This window comes from Rana temporaria, chromosome 11 (assembly GCF_905171775.1).
Source record: "Rana temporaria chromosome 11, aRanTem1.1, whole genome shotgun sequence".
In the NCBI taxonomy this organism is placed as follows: domain Eukaryota; kingdom Metazoa; phylum Chordata; class Amphibia; order Anura; family Ranidae; genus Rana; species Rana temporaria.
The window spans coordinates 108024160-108047526 of NC_053499.1; the positions used below are offsets into that span (position 1 = coordinate 108024160).

General features: G+C 42.3%; 1 protein-coding gene across 1 annotated transcript in view; it reads left to right on the plus strand.

Moving 5' to 3' along the window:
* The window catches only part of ACTN3 (actinin alpha 3), a 121268-nt gene that overhangs the window by 59578 nt on the left and 38323 nt on the right, over window positions 1-23367 (plus strand). Inside the window, exons 2-5 of the mRNA XM_040328808.1 lie at window positions 3240-3354; window positions 13178-13297; window positions 18746-18832; window positions 23193-23280. Of these exons, the coding sequence (XP_040184742.1) occupies window positions 3240-3354; window positions 13178-13297; window positions 18746-18832; window positions 23193-23280 (410 nt within the window). The remainder of the gene's footprint in view (window positions 1-3239; window positions 3355-13177; window positions 13298-18745; window positions 18833-23192; window positions 23281-23367) is intronic.

Below are 23367 nucleotides of genomic sequence, written 5' to 3' on the forward strand. Positions count from 1 at the left end.
GTTACATCACCGGCGCATGCCCTCCTAAGGTCCAGCATACCTTGCCGTACCTTCAGTGCCTTGTGCTGAAACTGAGGGATCCCTGTGCCCATGCAACCCAAACCTGAACCCTTTGAACCCAGAAGAAAGACTGGAGGAAGAAGTCAGCCCTCTCAGCAGTGACAGCATGCCGCTGGAAAGCTTAATGCCAAGGTAAGTATTTTAATAATGTGCTAGTATGTGATGCATACTAGCACATTATGCAATTGCCTTACATGTGTTTTTTTTTTACAGCCATGGTTTACTACCGCTTTAACTGATACATACTGATGCTAAATTTAGTCTCTGCGTCTAAGTTTCAATTATTTTGGTTTGCAAAAGCATTAAAGAATTAGGGTTTGGGGGTTGGATTGAGGTTAAAATGTAAATTTAAAGATTAGGTTATGGATTAGTATATGGGGGTACATTGAGCTTAAATCTGAGTAGCTATTATTGTATCAGGTGTGATAATTTTCTGGATTAAAAAATGTGTGCTGAAATATTACTTTAAGTATCAGTGCAAAATGCATATGTGTGATTAAAATCACTTGTTCAGTATTTTTGATGCCAACAATACATGATAGATGTAGCACTCTGATGTTTAGGCATGGTTTCTATTACATTTATTTGCCAAGTGATAGCTGCCTTGGCCAATTGTTAGGAGGTCAATTAATTTCACCCTAATTCTGGAATTTCTACACTTCTCTCTTCCGTCACTAGATGGCCGGGTGTCTAGTGACATTAGATAACACAAGGGCATTGCAAGGACAGATTAGGAATGAATGGGGGTGTCTCAGCCAATGGGCAGGGATTTTCTTGGGTCCCTTGGCCTGCTGGGAGAACCTATTTATTTGGGTGGAGTCAGGTGATTGGGGTTCTGTGCCACCTGGACAGCTGTCTGGGTGGAAGTGTGTTGTATTGCCCCAGTCTGCTAGGCCATAAATCTAAGGCCTATCTCAGGGACATCTGGCTGCTAGGCTGAGAGTCTATCCAGAAGTAGTGCAGGGTTGGGACTGCGGGGTTGTAGTCCAACCAGAAGTAATGATCCTGCTGGCCGGAAGAACCAGTCATGGTCGGAGGTAGAGGGGAAGCTGTCGCCACAAAGGGACCATCCATTTTGCTACCGGTGACCATTGTGATTATGCTGAGGCCAGTACCAGAGCAGACTTCTCGCCAACCTTAAAGTAGTGGGAAAGAATCAGCAAGTCCCAAGTCAGGGACCCAGTGGGACAGCAGAGGTGACGCTTGTGGAGTGCCAAGCCAGGGACCTAACGTGTCAGCAGGGGTGAAGCTTGATGAGTATCTGTATATGCCAAGCCAATGACCCAGCAGTTAAGATACCAAATGCTACAGTGAAAGAGCTCAGGGGATCCAGTGGCTAGTGGATCTGAAGTTTAGTGAGCGAGACTGGGAGCTCGTTGAGTGAAGACTTACAGTGGGTGAGTGTGGGGTAAAGAGAACTGTTCGTGTTGCAGATAGTTGAATACCTTTATCGTTCGTAACAGCTGCAAGATTGTTGTCATAGGAGACAGCAGTCCTACCTATACAGAAGTGGTGTCCGGCTGGAGGCCTTCACCTGTATAGCTGTCTACCTATAGAAGTCTCAGAATCTGCCAATTAAAACTGCATCTACCTAAGGTGACAGTGTTCTGGCCCTAATCCTCTCTCTCACAGTTCTGTTTAAGAGACAATATATCTCTTTGCATTCAAAAAGTGTCTGGCACCAGCTTGCATTACACCCACCGTGCCTTGTAACCCACTCTACACTGAAGGATGTCAGCTGTCCTTAACTCTGGAGGTCACCATTGTGCTTCAGGGGCCCGGAACTCTGTTACATAAACATTATGAGAAACGTGTACTTTTAAAAAGCAGTTCAGCATTGGCACTATTCATATTGGTATGCTGCTTTTCTTACATTAAAAAGCAGGATTGTCTTACTTATGTTATATACTGTATGCACAAGCTTTCTCATATGTCCTAAATGCATTTATTTATAAATTCTTGTATAACCCAGTTGTTTTCAGGTTAGTTTCATAAGGCTACATTCAGGTGTCCGGATAGCAGCAGTCTATCCTGGCTGCCAACAAGAATCAGCGCATGCAACCACTCATCTCAGCCTTTAACCAATCCTGGACGCAGCCAGTGTGCAGGATCGGCATTTGTTTTCAGTTTTGGCCACATACAAACTATCTGCCCCTAATTGCCCAGTTTGTATGTGACCACAGTACAGGGTGTAGCATTGTTCAGAGGCGGAGTTTAGCCACCTCTGAGTGCAGCAAACTATTCGCTGCTATTTAGCCGTCTGAATGTAGCCTAAAGAAAATGTCAGCCTGGCAATTTGTAGCAGCCAGATTTTTTTTTTTTCTGGATATAGAGTTGCTGCTGTAACCTATTATATTGCTTATCTATGCAGCTACAATACGCTAGTGTGCCATGACTATCAGCTGCTGCACTGGATATCATGAGAATCAGCTCCAAAAACCTCAAAAATCAATTGCTTAGCAACCCAGCTAGAATTTATCTTTGAATTTCAGCAACACAGACATTTCATTGACTGCTATTAAAGGGGTTGTAACGATACATTTCCCCCTAAATAGCTTCCTTTACCTTAGTGCAGTCCTTCTTCACTTACCTCATCCTTCGATTTTGCTTTTAAATGTCCATATTTCTTCTGAGAAATCCTCACTTCCTGTTCTTCTGTCTGTAACTACACACAGTAATGTAAGGCTTTCTCCCTGGTGTGGAGTGTCGTGCTCGCCCCCTCCCTTGGACAACAGGAGAGTCAGGACGCTCTCTACGTTGCAGATAGAGAAAGGAGCTGTGTGTTAGTGGGTGTCCTAAATCTCATGTAGTCCAAGGGAGGGGGCGAGCACGACACTCCATACCAGGGAGAAAGCCTTGCATTATTGTGTGTAGTTACAGACAGAAGAACAGGAAGTGAGGATTTCTCAGAAGAAATAAGGACATTTAAAAGCAAAATCGAAGGATGAGGTAAGTGAAGGAGGACTGCACTAAGGTAAAGGAAGCTATTTAGGAAAAAAATTCTACCTTTACAACCCCTTTAATTTTTTCCCACCAAAGGAAAACACTATTTCAGTCTTAATAGCAATCATCAAGCTTCCTTATATCTTACTTATTCAGGTTGATTTATTATTTTCCAAACCTCTCCATGTGGATCATTGTAACTATGCTTATTCCCTTTCATTTGTTTTCTTCTATAGACCTTCACAGCCTGGTGCAACTCTCACCTGAGGAAAGCTGGCACACAAATTGAAAATATAGAGGAAGATTTCAGAAATGGCCTTAAATTGATGCTGTTGCTTGAGGTCATCTCTGGTAAGTACTTTAAAGAATACGTTTCTTAGTTGTAGCAGTCCAGCAGGGACAAAGGTAAGTGCAGCCCTGGTTGTTGCTGTACATTAGAGTTCTGCCTAGTGTGGATGCAGACTGACACCCAAACACCTATATGTTTCTGGTAAAGTGGATGTAAACCCACATTTTTTTTTTAAATCAAAGTGATATTAAAGGTTTAAATATATATTTTTTTAAATAACAAACATGTCATACCTACCTCCAATGTGCAGCTCGTTTTGCAGAGTGGCCACGAACGGCGTTTTCTGGTGTCCCTCAGTGGCTCTCTCAGCTCCTCCCCGCTTCAGATAACCCCCTCTGAGAAGCGCTCTCCCAAGGGGTTTACCTTGCGGGCACGCTATCGTGTCCTGCATTTGGCGTCCATAGCCGCCGAGTGCAGGACTCGGCCCCGCCCCCGGTCCCCACGTAAGTGGATTTTATTGACAGAAGCAGAAGCCAATGGCTGCGCTGCTATTAATCTATCCAATGAAGAGCCGAGATACCCGGGCAAAGGAAGAGTGCGTTCTCGACGCAGAACTTTCCAGGGCTCAGGTAAAAAAAATGGGGGGCCTGCAATTGTCAGATGTTTTTACACCTTAATGCATAGGATGCCTTAAGGTGAAAAAAACATGAGGGTTTACAACCCCTGTAAGGCTTGACACTTTTAGAGCATAGGATTCCATGTCATCTGTGCCCAGTCTTGCCACAAAGAGTTAATCCAGCTTTGAGCAATCTTCGTATCTTTTTTCAGCAAGATAAAATGGACACACAGCGGATGAGAGGCATTCTGTGTACTTCACATTCCCCTCCTTTCTTCTCCAGCTCTCCCAGGATTGGCTGCTCTCCACCTCAGCATTATTGGGCACATTGAAGTCATGTGGTGCCTTTCCTGGGTTTTGACTGGATGTTAGTGATCATGGGGCATAATCCACGAGACCAGCAGCAGTTTAGTGTAAGAAATACTCAGGAGAAAATATATGTTGCCAAGGGGAGTGTAGAGGTGGGCGGAGAGTCTACTGACATCACCCCAGAGAATCCAAAGTTTTGCAGGGCTACAAACAGAAAAAGGGGAGGTATTTGACAGGTAAGGATACATGCAGGAGGCAAAAGTTAGTACACCCCTTTTTGTAAATATTTTATTATCTTTTCATGTGACAGCACTGAAGAAATTACACTTTGTTACCATGTAAATTTGTGAGTGTACAGCTTGTATACCAGTGCAAATTTGTTGTCCCCTCAAAATAACTCAACACACGGCCATTAATGTCTATACCGCTGGCAACAAAAGGGACTACACCCCTAAGTGAAAATGTCCAAATTGGGCATGAGGTGGCACTTATGGGCACTGATGAGGCTGCACTAATGGGTATTGATACGCTGCACTGATAGGCACTGATGGGGCTGCACTGATGATCAACAAAAACAGCGCGCTGACAAGCTTGCCGGTTATCGGCACTCCTTTCCTCACACAGACACAGCACTTGAGGAAAGGACTGCCAATAACTGTCAAGTCTGTTTACATGTGACTGGGCACAGCTGATCACATGGTAAAGGGCCACTATGATTGCCACTTTACCCTGATCTGTGATCAGCTGTGTCTGAAGGACACCAGTCACAGAGCACAGCCGATGCATGCAGGCAGCTCACAGGCCCCAGAACTTTAGTACAGCGCTTGTAGCTGTCTTTTGGTTATAGCGCAGTACTAAAGTTCAGGTCCGCCTGTCAGTTTTTTCAGCAGGGCCTGAACGGCCACTCCATACAGGTCTATGGAGAGTCGGATGTCAGCGGTGACATGTCCGCTGACATCCGATCCAATCCACTAAGATCAGTCGGATGGCAATACATGCTGTCCGTTTTAATCCGATTTCTCCATAGGAGACAGCGGCGCTCAGTGAGCAGAGAGAACCTGTTATCTGTCAGCTCAGCGGAGATCAACGGAGAGATCTCCAACTGAGCTGGCGGAGGGCTCCAAACGGATCCGCCGCGGCTGGAAGGGGCCTTAGATACATTAATATGTCACAATATTAGATAACAAATTAAAATAAAAAAATTCTCTCAAGAACCTTTCCAAATAAGGAAAACTGTGTTGATTTACTGACCTTACCATTCTTAACTGCTTCAGCTCTGAAGGATTTTACCCCCTTCCTGACCAGAGCACGTTTTACAATTTGGCACTGTGTCACTTTAACTGACAATTGCGCGATCGTTCGACACTATACCCAAACAAAATTGCGTCCTTTTTTCTCCACAAATAGAGCTTTTTTTTGGTGATATTTGATCACATCTGCTCTTTTTATTTTTTGCAGTATAAACAAAAGAAACGACAATTTAGAAAAAAAATCGCACTGAAAGTGCACTTGGAAGTGCAGTCGCTGTAAATCTGAGGAGTAGATCTAAAAATGAGTGGAAGCTCTGCTGATTTTATCATCCAATCGTGTGCAAGCTAAAATGCTGTTTTTTATTTTCCCTGCATGTTCCCCCTCGGATCTACAGCGACTGCACTTCCAAGTGCACTTTCAGTGCAATTTCAAGTGCACTTTGCACTTGTAGTTTTCTCTTGCAGTGCAAAGTGGATTTGCCTTTCGTAAATAACCCATAATATCTTTTACTTTTTGCTATAATAAATATCCCAATTTTTTTTCAAAAAAACTAATTTTTTCTCAGTTTAGGCTCATATGTATTCTTCTACATATTTTTGGTAAAAAAAAGTGCAATACACATATATTGATTGGTTTGCGCAAAAGTTATAGCATCTACAAAATAGGGGGTAGTTTTATGGCATTTTTATTGTTATTTATTTTTTTACTAGTAATGGCGGCGATCTGCGATTTTTATCAGGACTGTGATGATACGGCGGAAACATGGGAGACGTTTGACACATTTTTGGGACCATTCACATTTATACAGCAATTAGTGCTATAAAAATGCACTAATTACTGTATAAATGTCAATGGCAGGGTAGATGTTAACACTAGGGGGCGAACAAGGGGTTAAATGTGTTCCCTTGCTGTGTTCTAACTGTAGGGGGGATGGGACTTACTAGGGGAAGAGATAGATCAGTGTTCACACATTTTATGAACACACAATCAGTCTCTTCTCCCCTGAAGCCTCGTACACACGACCGAGGAACTCGATGGGCGAAACACATCGTTTTCCTCGTCGAGTTCCTTGTTAGGCTGTCGAGGAACTCGACAAGCCAATTTTCTCCATTCCCGTCAAGGAAATAGAGAACATGCTCTCTTTTTGGCTCTTCGAGTTTCTCGACAGTTTCCTCAACGGAAATGTACACACGACCGGTTTCCTCTGCAAAAAAAATATCTCCCAGCAAGTTTGTTGCTGGTTTTTGCCGAGAAACTCGGTCGTGTGTACGAGGCCTAAGAGAACCGGGATCTGTGTGTTTACACACACAGATCCCAGTTCTCGCTCTGTCACAAGCGATCGCAGGTGCCCGGTGGTCAGCTCACCTGCCAGGAACTCGCATTGACTCTGGGGGGCGTGCCTCAGGTGCGTGCGCGTGCCTCCGGTGGCACATGCACGCCCCTAGTGGCCGTGCCATCCTGCTGCAGTAAAACTGCGGCGGATGGTCGGCAAGTGCTTATAGAAATTTTTGTTGGTTAAAATGGAAGGATCATTCCCATAGCCCACAGAAAAATTGGCCAGGGATGGGAAAAATTACCCCCAGAAACCTATGCAGAAATTCTGACATTTATCAGTAACTCATACTTACTGGTACTTTTTTTTAGAAACACTAACTGAGCAGGCACACTTTTAATTCTCCATGATAAAGTCAGACAGTCATGTAACAGTTTACCTGTTTTGAAATATTAAGTATATCACAAACTAAGAGAAATTCAGCTTTGAGTTTTTATACCAGCCTTTCTCAACCCCCAAAACCTTGAAATATTTTTCAGGTCTCAGGGAACCCCTGTTCAAAATAATTATACCTACAGTTTGTGGTACATTGGTGCGATTCCCCAAAATGTAGAATGTTTTATATATTGCAAAAAATAATATGACATACCCAACATATTTGATGTCGTGGACAGATCATGTTTACACCCTCCTGCTCTGCACTGTGGGCCAGATTCACAAAAGAGATACGACGGCGTATCTCCTGATACGCCGTCGTATCTCTGTTTTAGGGCCGTTCTAACTATGCGACTGATTCATAGAATCAGTTACGCATAGCTAGCCCTAAGATCCGACAGGTGTAATTGAATTACACTGTCGGATCCTAGGATGCAATACTTTGGCCGCCGCTGGGGGGAGTTTGCGTCGTAAACCAGCGTCAGGTATGCAAATTAGCAGTTACGGCGATCCACAAAGGTTTTTCCCGTCGTTACGTCGGCGGGATAGGGCTGCTATTAACATGGTGGAAAATTACTCCACCATGTTAATGTATGTCCGTCTTTCCCGCGTCGCTTTTGAATTTTTTTGTTTTCCCGGCGTAAGTACGTTACGCACGTCGCGATTCTCAACACGTTGGCGCGTCTTAATTTCGCGCAAAGCACGTCTGGAAACTTGCAAACGGAGCATGCGCAGTACGTCCGGCGCGCCTAATTTAAATGGTACCCGCCCCATTTGAATTGGGCCGCCTTGCGCCGGACGTGTTCACGATACACCGCCGCAAGTTTCCAGGTGAGTGCTTTGTGGATCGGGCACTTAGACTGAAAACTTGCGGCGGTGTAACATAAACGGGTTACGTTACGCTGCGCCGCAGGTACGAGAATATGGCCCATAATTTTTAGTGAAATTCTTGAAATTAAATAAAAAAAAAACCATAAAAGTAATACATACACGATCGGAAATTCCGACAGCAAAAGTCAGATGTGAGCTTTTGAACGAAAATTCCAACCGTGTGAATGCTCCATCGGACTTTTGCTGTCGGAATTTCCGCCAACAAAAGATTGAGAGCTGGTTCTCAAATTTTCCGACGTAAAAAAATCCTATTGGAAAATCCGATCGTCTGTAGCAATTCCGATGTGCAAAATTCTGACGGATGCTTGGAAACAATTCAACGCATGCTCGGAAGCATTGAACTTAATTTTCTCGGCTCATCGTAGTAATGTACGTCACCACGTTCTTGATGGTCGAAAGTTCCGAGAACTTTTGTGTGACTGTGTGTATGAAATCCAAGCTTGAGTGGAATTCCGTTGGAAAAACCATCCAAGGTTTTTTCGACGGAAAATACGATCGTGTGTACGCAGCATCACAGTATAAATTGTGGTTTCCCTTAACATTAGTGGTCATTGTAGGTAGAAAAGGAACTCGATATTGCTCACTGCAAAAAATAATAAAAAAACGGGTTTCCCTGTTTTAGCATTGATAAACCAAAGACATATTTAACCACTTGCTTACTGGGCACTTAAACCCCCCTCCTGCCCAGACCAATTTTCAGCTTTCAGCATTGATGCACTTTGAATGACAAATGCGCGGTCATACAACGCTGTACCCAAATGAAATTGTTATCATTTTTTTCACACAAATAGAGCTTTCTTGTGGTGGTATTTGATTGCTAAACAAACAAAAAAAAAATGGAAAATGTTGAAAAAAAAAAATCATGTTTTATATTTTGTTAAAAATGTTTCTCCTTCATTGATATGCGCTGATGAGGTGGCACTGATAGGCTGCACTGGTAGGCACTGATAGGCACAGATAAGGTGGCACTGATAGGCACAGATAAAGCGGCACTGAAGGGTATAGATAAGGCGGTACTGATAGGCACAGATAAGGCAGCACTGATGGGTGGCACAGATAGATGGCTCTTACCTGTATTGGCACTGATAGGTTGCACTGATGGGCACTGACTGGCACTGGTAGGTGACAATGATGGGTAGCACTGTTTGAGGCACTGATTAGTGACTTTTAGATTTTGCACTCTGGGCACTGATAGGTTGCACTCTGGGCACTGATAGGTTGCACTGTGGGCACTGATATTTTGCACTATGGGCACTGATAGGTGACACTGGTGGGCACTGGTAGGTGGCAGTGACAGGTGGCACTCATTGGCATAGATAAGCTGTCTGCACCTTTCCCTGATCGGGACCAATGTCCCGCTGTCTTCTGCCGGTGATCAGCTTTTTTTCCCTCCCCGCGCTATCGGCGTGAGGAGAAAAAAAAAAGCCGATTACGGGCTCTGTTTACATCACATCGGGACCGATCCCTTAGTCCGATCTGGGATCCGTTGAGGAAGCATGCATAACCCTAGTGCAATAGTGTAAATAAGAATACACCAAATATTGATCTGATTCGTTTTTTGTCTTTTTTTCAGTAGTACCTATTCTAATTTTAGTCAGGTCATCTATGTGGTAACCACAGCACAAAATGATGCTCCTGCTCACTTCTGCTGATGCTGTGTTTAAATATTTCAGTGGACAGCCTCTAGTTCCCCTTGCCATAAAATGTGTTGATATCTTGGTTTAGAGTACACGTTCAATATGTGTCAAGGGCAGGAAATATCTTTCAGCACTGTTTGCTAACATTCTACTGCCATGTAAACTCTATGGCTAGCTTAAGGAAGAATGTGTTAACATTTATTATCAATATAAGAAATGTTACAGGCTGCATGCTTCCAATTTTGGTTGGATTCGGAATGCTTGGGGACTACACAGACATTCTCACTAGCCTATATGAGTTTTGAGTATGCAAGTCAAGGGTCCAGTTGACTAGTTTGGTTTAAAAAATAAGTACTAATGACTAGACTAAAATGTAATTTATCACATCTATTGGGATGACACAATTCAAATTCTAGTGGGTTTATTTTACTGACATACAGTATCATTTTTTAACCTTTATTAAAATGTGGCCACTGCTGAGTCTTTATGGGAACTAGGTTACACGCCATACTTATAGATGAGCACAGATACCTTCTGAAATGTGGATCTGCATGGATTACATTATGAAAGATTTGTTCATGATAAATATTTGAACAATGGCTTTGAGAGATGAAGTTCCTAGCAAAAGGGGCTCAATGCCTGGGAACTTATAAGCATTATTGATTACCATAGATGGCTGATCTCTTTTATGCTGAAGTTGTATCCATATTCATTATGGATACAGGTGTCAGTACACATATGTACTGCACACAGGCACTTTGCTTAGTGCTGCATGCTGATGCTTTAAACTGGTGCCAAAAGTGTTAGTGAGTAACGACAGCTGCATTCACCAGAAGGAAATAATTCTTAATGTTGGAATTCAGGCGTGTGAAATACAGATGCTTTCTTCCAATCCCAAACACAGAAGAGGTTCTTTGATACAGCAATCCATAGATATGTACAGTGAGGAAAATAATTACTTGATCCCCTTCAGATTTTGTAAGTTTACACACTTACACAGAAATTAAGGTTCTATCATTTTTATTATAGTTTTTTTTTAAATTGAAGAGACAGAATATCAACCAAAAATCCAGGAAAAAAAACACACTACAAATGCTATAAATTTAGCTGTAGTTCAGTGGGTAAAATAAGCATTTGATCCCCTGCAAACCAACAATAATTCTGGGTACCACAGACTGGCAATTTAAGAAGTTGCTCCTAATGGCAACTTGTTATGTGTATAAAAGACACCTGTTCACAGAATATTTTTCTTCCATTCAAATCTCACCATCATTGGCAAGGCCAAAGAGCTGTCAAAGGACTTCAAGGACATGATTGTAGACCTGCACAAGGCTACAAGACCATCAGCAAGAAGCTTGCTGAGAAGGAGACAACTGTTGGAGCCATTATTTGCAAATGGAAGAAATACTAAATAACCATCAATCGCCCTTGGTCTTGAGCTCCATGCAAGATTTCGCTTTATGGGGTATAGATGATCATGAGAAAAGTGAGGGATCAACTCAAAATGACACGGGAGGAGCTTGTGAATGATCTCTAGGCAGTTGGAACCACAGTCACCAAACAAACCATTGGTAGCACAATACGTCGCCATAGATTGAAATCCTGCAGCTCCTGAAAGGTCCCATGAAGGCACACGTACAGGCGCTTCTAAAGTTTGCCAATGAACATCAAAATGATTCAGAGAAGGATTGGGAGAAAGTGAAACCAAAATTTAGCTCTTTATCAATAACTCGGCTCGTCGTGTATGTAGGAAGAAAAATGCTGACTATGACCCTAAGAACACCATCCTTACAGTCAAGCACGGAGGTGGAAACATCATGCTTTGGGGCTGTTACTCTGCTACTTTACTTTGCTGCATTGAGGGGCCAATGGACGGTGCCATGTATTGTAAAATCTTGGATGAGAACTTTTTTCCCTCAGCCAGAACACTGAAGATGGGTTGTGGATGGGTCTTCCAGCATGACAATGACCCAAAACATACCACCAGGGCAACAAAGGAGTGGCTCAATAAAAAGTACATTAGGGTCATGGAATGGCTTAGCCAGTCTCTAGACCTTAATCCTATAGAAAATGTATGGAGGGAGCTGAAATTTCAAGTTGCCAAGCGACAGCCAAGAAATCTAAAGGATTTAGAGAATATCTGTAAAGAAGAGTGGACCAAAATCCCTCCTGAGTTGTGTGCAAACCTGGCAACCAACTACAAGAAATGTCTTACCTCTGTGCTTGCCAACAAGTGTTTCTCCACCAAGAACTAAGTCATGTTTTGCTTGGGGATCAAATACTTATTTTACTCACTGAACTGCAACTCAATTTATAACATTTGTATTGTGTGTTTGTTCTGGATTTTTGATTGATATTCTGTCTCTGTTATTTAAAATACCCTTTGTTTCTTTGTAAGTGGTCGAACTTACAAAATCTGCAGGGGATCAAATAAGTATTTTCCCAACTGTATATTAACCTGCATAGCGGTATTCCCGAGTCAGGCTCAGGGTAAAATTTCAGTACCATTAGCGGTATCCCCGAGACAGACTCGGGATCGCATTGCATGATCCAGGCATAGTTACTTACCTTGTCCCTGGATCCTGCGATGTCTCCCCGCTGTGTGAGCGAGCTGTCTCCTCGATCCATTCACACAGTGCCCGAGATCGGCACCAAATTCAAAAAAGTAAAAACACACAATACATACAGTATACTGTAATCTTACAGATTACAGTACTGTATAAAATAACTACACATTCCCTTTGTCCCTAGTGGTCTGTCCAGTGTCCTGCATGCACTTTTATATAATAAAGACTGTTTTTTCTGCCTGGAAACTGGAGATTGTCCATAGCAACCAAGAAGTGTCCCTTTATGTCAAAAGTGGTTTTAGACCAGCTAGAAAACAGCGATAATAAATTAGAATCACTTGCAGAATTGAGCGATGGTGATTTGTGGGGAAATTCGTCTTCAGACACTGAAAGTAACAATTCTGCAACTGAGCAAATTTCAGTGTTTTTGATTTGATTACATTATTGATTAATTTTTATTATTATTATATTATTATTTGTTATAATTATTTATAGTTATTTATTATATTATAATTTATGATTTTGTGTTTCAAACTTTATCATACCCGGGATGTCTACTAGACATCTTGTTTGGACAGATTTAAGTGAGTTATTCCTAAGAATTACAGGCCTACAATATAAAACGCCAAATTTCCATGCAAAATAATGGTACCGCTTTCAGCACCTAAAATCTGACATAATCATACCGCCAGGGAGGTTAAAAGGATAATTAGCATATAACTAACATCTTTTCCTGTGAACAGCATAAAATTTGTGGCAGATGTATCATAAGGAAAATGCTATATATACATGTCTTATTCAAATATTATATATCTGTCTAAAATGTGTAAAACACTGAAAGGAAATTTCTAAACCCCTGAAAACTGCCATTGCATTTTTTTTCATGTACACATTCTGCTCCTGCAGGTGAGAGGCTGCCTAAACCGGACAAAGGAAAAATGCGCTTCCACAAGATTGCAAATGTCAATAAAGCTTTGGATTTCATTTCCAGCAAAGGAGTGAAACTGGTGTCTATTGGTGCTGAGGGTAAGTAGTAGCCCTGGACTGGTAACTCTATTTTTGTGGGGGAAAAAATTGCAAATAAAAAAATATAGCATATACAATTGGTACATAAGTCATAATGTAATTGAGTGTTATTAAAAATTAAATTTCATTACTATTGCAATCTACAGCTCTATTCTTTTCTGTAAAATGCAATATGGCCACCCCTGGCATGCCATTTTCTGCTTGTGTAATTGTCTTCTCAGAAGTCTGCACTAAGATAAAAGTCCCCTGCAACAAAAAAAAATTTTTTGGGTGAGATACGCCCTAAGAAAATGATATCCCTACCACTTTCCTCATTGGAAACCCCGAAAGAGCAGCAGCTGATTCATAATTATAAATTCACTCCCATTAGATTCACTTAACACATGTACACAGACAAACAGACAGCTATTTCCTCAGAATAACAAAAGGTAGGAATCTGTAACAAAGTTTGTTAAAATCCTTTTTTTGTCTCAACAAAAGTGGAGTTACTCTTTACATATGTATGTGAAAGAGATTGTGGGGCAGATCCACGTAGCGCGGCGCATATATCCACCGGGCGTAGCGTATCTAAGATACACTACGCCGCCGTAACTTTTTTTTTCGAATCCTCAAAGAATTTGCGCCGTAAGTTACGGCGGCGTAGTGTATCTTTGGCGGCGTAAGGGCGCGGATTTCAAATGGATGTAATGGGGGCGTGTTTTATGTAAATACGTTGTGACCCGACGTAAACAACGTTTTTTTTGAACGGCGCATGCTCTAAATGAAACCGGAACAAGCCAATTTTTAAGACGGTGACGTCATTCTATGCAAATCCCTATTCGCGAACGACTTACGCAAACGACTTAAAAAAAAAAAATGCGAGGCGGGAACGATGGCCATACTTAACATTGAGTACGCCTCATAATAGCAGGTTTAACTATACGCCGGAAAAAGCCGAACGCAAACGACGTAAAAAAAAGCGCCGGCCGGACGTACGTTCGTGGATCGCCGTAACTAGCTAATTTGCATACTCAACGCAGAATTCGACGGAAATGCCACCTAGCGGCCGGCAGAAAAAATGCATCTACGATCCGACGACGTACTAAGACGTACGCCTGTCGGATCGATCCGAGATGCAGTCGTATCTTGTTTTGTAGATACAAAACAAAGATACGACGCGCAAAATTTGAAATTACGCGGCGTATCAAGAATACGCCGGCGTAATTCTTTCGTGGAACTGGCCCTGTGTTTTTTTTTTCTTTTCTATCAGTTCTAGATGTATAGTACGTGGAAGCAGCCATATTAGCGCACTTCATACACATGCAAAATATCCTGCTTTGCAGGAATAAAGGATTTCTAAATTGTAAATTAGCATCTGCTAATGGTTAAGTCCATAAATTTGTAGATGTAAATGTAAGATAAAAATACTACAGTGACCACGTGCAACGTCATCCTTTCCTAGGTGAGGAATGAGGAAGTGTGAGGAAGCACCTGTTGAGGAAAAGGTACTTGCCACCCCAAAAAAATTATCAAAACGTTTAAGGGCCTGTTCACACTGCCACCACAGTTGCCACACTCTAAACTGTAGCGGTTTAGTGTGCAGCAGCTATTCATTCTGGCTGCAGTGAGCCTGGTAGTAAGGGGCAGTGTGACAGTTCCCTTGTTTTGTTTTGATTCCACTAGTTCATGTGTATAAAATGCGATGATGTACAGTGACATGCAATCCAGTCCTGTATGCTGCCATAAATTGCAACATGTCTGCATTTTATCGCAGCTCACTGCAGTGCAGTCCCGGGCTGCATTACAGTGTGATTATAACACAGAAAACAATTATTTTCCGTGAGTCTTGAAACTGTGAACTGAAAACCCTAAAAGGGAGGGGGAAGAGCCAGGATTATGCAATCGGTAAAAGGTGAGTGAAGGTCCTAATTCTTCAGGCAGGTATAAAAAGGCATAAATTAACGTATCTCTGTATTATTGTTTGTTTATTTTATTATTTTTAAATGCAAGCATGGCATGCACCTGCATTTGACTTGGTATCAGCAGCCTTGTATAGTCCTTGTACAGCAGAGCTCAGCCTGAGATAGGAAGAAGCATCACAAGGAGCCAATCAGTTGTGCAGTAGTGCAAGATGCTTGCTGATATAAGGAAAGAACAGAGTGTAAAGCCCCATACACACTATCAGTTTTCCTGCAGGTTTTCTCTTCAGGTTTACCAAAACCATCTAATATGAGGTCAAACCTCAAGAGTTTGAATTTGAATGCAATCAGGCAGGTCCTTGTACTACATGGTTTTGGTAAACCTGAAGAGAAAACCTGCAGGAAAACTGATAGGCCTCGTACACACGGCCGAGGAACTCGACGTGCCAAACACATCGAGTTCCTCGGCCAGTTCAGTCCTGGAGCCGCCGAGGACCTCGGCGGGCCGAGTTCTCCCATAGAACAACGAGGAAATAGAGAACATGTTCTCTATTTCCTCGCCGAGGTCCTCGTCGGCTTCCTCGGCCGAAAGTGTACACACGGCCGGGTTTCTCGGCAGAATTCAGCCAGAAACTCGGTCAGAAGCTGAATTCTGCCGAGGAAACTGGTCGTGTGTACGGGGCCTTAGTGTGTATGGGGCTTGAGAGAGACAAGCTCATCAGCATGCTGCTCTCTCTTGTACATCCTATTTTCTTATAATTTTCAAAGAGGATTCACCCATCAGCATACAACATAATAGACAGGTTCTAAATAGAAACAAGGGGCCAGATTCTCAAAGAATTGCCCTGGTGCAGCGTATCAGAGATACGCTACGCCGCCATATCTTACCTGGTGGAATTTCGAATCCAGGAAGATTTTGCGCCGTAAGTTACGGCGGCGTAGTGTATTTCTCGGCGCGTATTTCAAATTGGGAGGGTGAACGTAGACGTGAGTTACGTCCTTTCGTATTCACGGATTACTTACGCAAAAAAAAAATTCTAAATTCGACGCGGGAACGACGGCCATACTTTAACATGGCAAGTCTATCTATACGCCATGAAATAGCAGCTTTAACTATACGCCGGGAAAAACAGACTAGCGACGATGTAAGAGAATGCGATGGCCACGCGTACCTTCGTGGATCGCCGGAAAAAGCTAATTAGCATACATGACGCGGAAAACTACGCAAACTCCACCCAGCGGGCGCCGAAGTATTGCACCTAGGATCCAAAGGCGTACGAAGCCGTACGCCTGTCGGATCGAAGCCAGAAGCCGTCGTATCTTGGTTTGAGGATTCAAACTAAAGATACGACGCGGCAAATTTGAAAGTACGGCGGTGTATCAGTAGATATACGCCGGCGTACTTCTTCTGTGAATCTGGCCCAAGGTTTGCGTATGTTTTTTAAAATCAATCAAGGTTCAACCATTATCATCAGCATATAACATAATATGGAGAAATTGCAATGACAAACACGATTTTCTTGTCACATTTAACATCAAACAAGACTTAAAGGGTCACTAAAGGATTTTTTTTTTTCAGCTAAATAGCTTTCTTTACCCTAATGCAGTCCTGGTTTTATGTCCTCATTGTTCGTTTTTGCTGTAATACTTCTGTGTTCTGCACACTTCCTGGTTGTCTGTTTCCTTATGAAAAAAGTACTGGGAGCTTCTCTCTGTGGTCTCTAATCAAGAAGGTGTGATTACTGTGTGTCTAAAACCCCTCAGAACCAATCACTTTAATTTTAAAAACAAACACTGCCCTCTATTGGCTCTGTGTCTCTGTCCTTCACAGAAGCATGAAACTAGATGAAAACGAAACTGAAAGTGCAGGCACATTATATGATTGATTTTTATCTATTTTTAATCATTTTTAAAAGGAATTAGTTAACTATTATGTCTCTATACCCTGTAAACAGTCATTTCAGCAAAAAAATGTTTTTCCTTTACAACTCCTTTAACCATGTTACGCATAGGGCGAATCCTCTTTGAAACTGATAGCCTAATGCTGTAAAATGCAGACAGACAAATGTCCAGCAAACATTTGAATGTGCGAATGGCATCGTGAATCCTTTATAAATAGACCCCTCAGTGTACTATCTGCATACTCCTGGTACATGAAACAGATTAAGGCAGAAGGTCAGCATGTTGGATTGCTTCCATAAAAGTATCTTTATTCTATTCAGGAGGTAAACCATGGTCAAAGGCAGGCTATATCTGTGTATGTGGTTTTACATCTCTAATGAAATCATTAAACTTTTAATGAAACAATCTGATGTGCGGATCTTTGGGTTTCATATTTTACTAGCTAGTTTAAAATAAATCGCTTTGGTATACTTCTTCCTCTACTACTAATTAATACTGGATATTTAGAAGCCAATTGACTGGATCAGAATCCTAGGGGTCCTAGTCAGACAAGGATGAGACGCAGTCAGATAGGGAACCATTATTTGGTTTTGACAGTCTTGCCAGATGACATTAAATTGATTTTAATAAGATGTAGGCATTGGGCCAGATCCACAAAGAACTTACGGCGGCGTCTATTGATACGCCGCGTAGGTTCTACGATGCGCCGTCGTATCTTTGTTTTGTATCCACAAAACAAGATACGCCTGAATGTGGGCTAGATCCTAATGACGTACGTCTTAGTACGCCGTCGGATCTTAGGTGCATATTTACGCTGGCCGCTAGGTGGCGCTTCCGTTGATTTCCGCGTAGAGTATGCAAATTGGCTAGATACGCCGATTCTCAAACGTACGTCCGCCCGGCGCATTTTTTTACGTTGTTTACGTAAGGCTTTTTTTGGCGTAACGTTACCCCTGCCTCTATGAGGTGTACGCAATGTTAGGTATGGACGCCTGGACAGCGTAAAATTTTCCGTCGTTTGCATAAAACGTTCGCGAATAGGGCTTTGCGTAAATTACGTTCACGTCGAAAGCATTGACTATTTGCAACGTGATTTCGAGCATGCGCACTGGGATACCCCCACGGACGGCGCATGCGCCGTTAAAAAAAGTAATTTACGTGGGGTCAAGATGAATTAGCATAAAACACGCCCACATCTTAGTCATTTGAATTTTGCGCCCTTACACCGACAAATTTACACTACGCGGCCGTAACTTACGGCGCAAATTCTTTCTGGATAAGGAACCTCCGCTCTAAGTTACGGCGGCGTAGTGTATCTGAGATACGCTACGCCTGCCTAAAGATAGGCAGTTCTTTGTGGATCTGGCCCATACTGTATACCACACAGGAAAAGTATTCAGCAGTTTGACCTAGTTATTTCAAAATCTGTCTGTACATAGAGAAGAATTGTTGTATCAGATGAATGACAGTTATGTAGCCTGTAAAATTACTGTATGCTATCCATGTTTTTGTTTCCAGGCATTTTGGTTTTCTTTAACAGATCACCTTAAAATATGTCCCTAATGTAAATATTAACACAATATGAAAAATGTATCTACATTTGAAATCCATAATAAACTATTTTGGTTATTTAATTATTTTCCCATAGAAATTGTTGATGGAAATTTGAAGATGACCTTGGGTATGATCTGGACAATTATTCTGCGTTTTGCAATTCAAGACATTTCTGTTGAAGGTATATGTTGGGTGTATCTTTATATATTTGAAACCATTGCATTCATTGAGTATGATTCTAATGCTAAATTAAGGATCTTTGCAACACTACATCACTTTAGCGTGAGTGTCTCTGGTGAATTGCTCTAACCTGTCGTGAGTGGATATTTTGCCTCATTACATCCACACACTAAACTGTTGTAGCAACCTAATTTGTTTTATTAGGCAGGAAAATCGTTGTATATAATAACAATAGTGTAACAATGACATTTTCAATCTTACAGTGTTTTTAAAGCCCAGCTCCTATCCAAAAAATAAAACCTTACGCAAGAAAATATTTTTTATTTGATGACACGATTGAAACATTGAGGCTCGGTTCACATCTAATGCTGATGTATTGTGCCTCCTGGTTCATCGTTTCAAGTCTGATTTCAGCCCAAATTTTTACCTGGAAAGGACCAAAACATGCACAGGGCTCCTGTGCAAATTTGCACCGGCGCCGCATCAGAGATATGCGAACCGGCTCCATAGAGAGTCGGTCACAATCTCCTGTATAAAGATTTGCTGCTCGAGGTTGGAGTAGAGCACTTACTTTTTGCTGTACCATATTTTGCTTTCTGATATATGTAAGGCCCCTTTGGACTATCCTGCCTCATGCATTCCTCATTCATGTAAGCATTTTATATCTTGCAATACAAGTCTTTGGCTTGCTCTTAGATTTATTTAGTTCTCTAGTCAGATTCACAATGATGTCTGTGTCTGTGACTTTTGATTTATGTATGGGCAGGGAGGTTCTACTGATTGACTTCTGTATAACCACTCTGACAAATTTTTCCCACTTGATCAGCACTGCAGGCTATAGCCTGCAACATTGATCAGAGTATTCTGACAGTAGAATTTAAGAGTTGTAATACCTTTTTTTCTGGCTTTGAAATTATATTCATTCAATGTCCTTGCTGAGAAAAATCTTACTAGCTTTACAATATTTCACCTGCTAAATGGAGGAGGATATGTGGGATATGTGGAATGTCCAAGTATGTTCATGTAAAACACCAGGGAACAATCTTGTGCTTACAAGATTGTTCCCTGGTGTTTTACAAAAACAATATAGTATAGGCAAACATTTTACTTGAATATTATCTTGTAGCAATGAGCATTAGAACCCTTCCACACGGGGCGGATCCACTTGCAGCGGTCCGCCAGCTCAGCAGGAGATCTCTCCTTGGATCTCTGCTGAGCTGGCGGATGACAGGTCCCTCGCTGCTCACTGAGCAGGGAGGGGCTTGTCCAGCGGCGCTGTCTTCTATGGAGAGATCAGACAAAAACGGACAGCATGTCAATTTTCATCAGATCTCACCCGATCCGATCCACCATGAACGGATGGCGACGTATCGGCATCCGTCTGATTTTAGCGAATTGGATCGGGTCGGATGTCAGCAGACATGTCACCGCTGACATCTGACGCTCCATAGAGAAGAATGGAGCGGCTGTTCAAGTGCGCCGAAAAAACTGACAGGCGGACCTGAACTTTCTGGCAGTGTGAAAGGGGCCTTATTTTGTAGGAATGACTTTAATAACCTGGGTTTATTTACTAAAATTTGAATTATGGGGTATACACAAAACAAAACAAAACAAAAACATACCACTATTAGCCGATTCTGGGTCATAGAATGTGTAAATGTACCCCTATGGCTTGAAGGAGAAGTATGGCCAAAAAAGGTTTGTCCATACTTCTATTTTAAGGAATAAAGATTGCCCACCTAGCAAATGAATGTTCACTTTGCTTAGTAAATATATTAAGTTATGCTCACTTTGAATAACAAATAACGAACAAGAGAAATAAAGAAAAACAGATAGTGGGGTTAATTTCTTAAGTCTAGGTTCACATCAATGCAGCTGCGCTTGACGCGTTTTTAAACCAGCATTTTTATGTAATTTTGCATGCAGTTTTCAGACATTTTGCATTTTACATGTTTAAATGCACTTTAAAACACACTATATAAAGCTGATTGCTAAGGAAGGGGCCGGGACGCCGGCAGCTGCTTCCCTATCAACCAATGAGTCATCAGCTTTCAGCGAGGTTCCCGAATAAAACGAAATGAAAAAGAAATGGCGTGGGGTTCCCCTCCAGGTCCATACCAGGCCCCATTGGGTCTAGTATGGATTCCCGCTGAAAGCTGAATAAAAAGAAAAAAAAAATTGCCGGCAAAGAAAATTGTAAAAAAAACGGTGTGGGGTTCCCCCCCCCCAGGTCCATACCAGGCCCTTTGGGTCTAGTATGGATTCGTCTTCGGCCACTGTTTTCTCCCCGAGCTGTCATCTCCCGGTGTCGTCTTCTTCCTCGCCCCCACCGCCGCCTTCTTCTTCTTCCTCCTCACATTGCCGTCTTCTTTTACTTCCTCACTGCCGCCGGTTACCCGCTAAAAAACAAAAAAAGCTGGTCTTGTCACAAAGCTGTCTTCCTCCGTTGTTATGTTCCCCGCCGTCCAGCACCTCTTATATAGGCATGGGACATGGCCATCCAATGATGTCGCCCGGTGACATGTGACGACACAAGGGGCGGCCTTTGGATGGCCCCATGCTTATATAACTGACGCCAGACAGCAGGGAACATAACAACGGAGGAACACAGCTTAGTGACAAGACCAGTTTTTTATTTTAGGTAACCGGCGGCAGTGAGGAAGTAGAAGAAGAAGAAGATGGCGACGCAAGGAGAAAGAAGAAGAAGTCGGCGGTGGTGGAGAAGAAGGAGTTGACACGGGGAGATGACAGCTCGGGGAGAAAACGGTGGCAGAAGAAGACGAGGGCACCAGGAGAGACGGCATTGGGAGAGAAGGCTCAGAGCTATTTTACTAATAAAGGAATTATCAAAAACTGTCTCTTGTATTTTCTAACTTTTGACTGCTTTTTTGGTGAATGGATAGGGGTACGATGTACCCGATACCCATTCACATCCACTGGCTAGGGTTGTTGGGAAGAGGCCCTCATCAACATGGGGTAAACTAAGGTGCTTTGGGGTGGGAGGCGCAGAGCCCCCCTGCCCCAAAGGACCCATCCCCCCATGTTGGGGCAGGGGGGGCGCTCGCTTGTCCCCTCCCTTTCCTGACCTGTCATGCGTTATGGATTTGGGGGGGACCCCACTGCGTTTTTTTTGGCGTGGGGGTCCCCTTCGAATCCATACTAGACACGAAGGGCCTGGTATGGACCTGGGGGGGGGGGGAATCCCACGCAGTTTTTTTTTTTGTGAATTTTTTTCTTACTTTCAGCCTTCAGCGGGAAGCCTGCTGACAACTGATGACTCATTGGTTGCTAAGGACGCATCGACCGGCTTCCCGGCCCCCTGCTTAGCAACCAGCTATATGCAGTGGTAAAATAAGAACCGCAACATGCAAAGCACATAAAAAATGCACCACTTGTGTTTCTGGTGCAGCTCCATTGAAGTTTATTAGCCACAAATTGTGCGAAAAAAGTGCCCGACCCTTTCCAAAAATGCACCAGCCGAAAAATTCATAGATGTGAGCTAGTTCCATAGGGAACCATGTTAAATGGACTGTGGTGCATTTCTGAAAACTGCAAAAGGGCACTAAAAAATGCATAGCTGTGAATGTAGGATAAAACTGGAGAGTGAAAAATCTGGTGCAGCTGGTGCATGGTAGCCAATCAGCTTCTAATTTAAGCTTGTTCAATTAAGCTTTCACAAAAAAAAGCTGGAAGCTGATTGTTTTCTATGCAGAGCTGCACTACATTTGGAACTCTCCATTTTTAATAAATTAGCCCCACTGTGTATGATAGACAGTAATATCTGTTAAACTCTACACTAATGCTAGCCATAGACCTGTCGAAAAATTGTTCGAACGAGTTTTCAAAAAACAAACACATGGTCGTGAGAGCAATCGATTTTGCCATCATGTAATCAACAAATTTTGATCGATAAACCGTTCAACGGACATAAATGAATTCATTTTTTGTTTGTTTTGTCACAGTGCAAACTGTTCGGGTGAGAAACACATTAACCTTTTAATTTATCGTCCATTCAGCCGAAGTATTCCAAACTTTTCCTTCGATTGTTCGGCTCAAAAAAACTCACAACCGATTTTCAATGGGTGCCCATTAACTGGACGATAAATAAACAAACTGCCCAAATGACAGATTTTCGAGCAATTTTTTTGTCTAGTGTATGGCCACCTTAAGTTGAGTTTACATTTCCAGCTCAGTTTGGCAATAGCACAGCATCATTTTCAGTGCAGTTCTTATTTAGGCTTATATACATTTGCACACATTAAAAGTTTTGTCGTCATGTTCTGCCTAAACTGAGATGGCTGAAGTGTTCTATTATTTTGTATATTGTAATATTTAATATTCAAACAATGTTCTTCCATCAGAGACATCTGCCAAAGAAGGCTTGCTGCTGTGGTGTCAGAGGAAGACTGCCCCCTACAGAAATGTTAATGTGCAGAATTTCCATATCAGGTAATAGTAGATGCATGAACATCATCCTTCATCAGTCCTTCATATTGAAATTGAGTTTTTTATTTTTGCGAAAGCATTTGTAGGCAC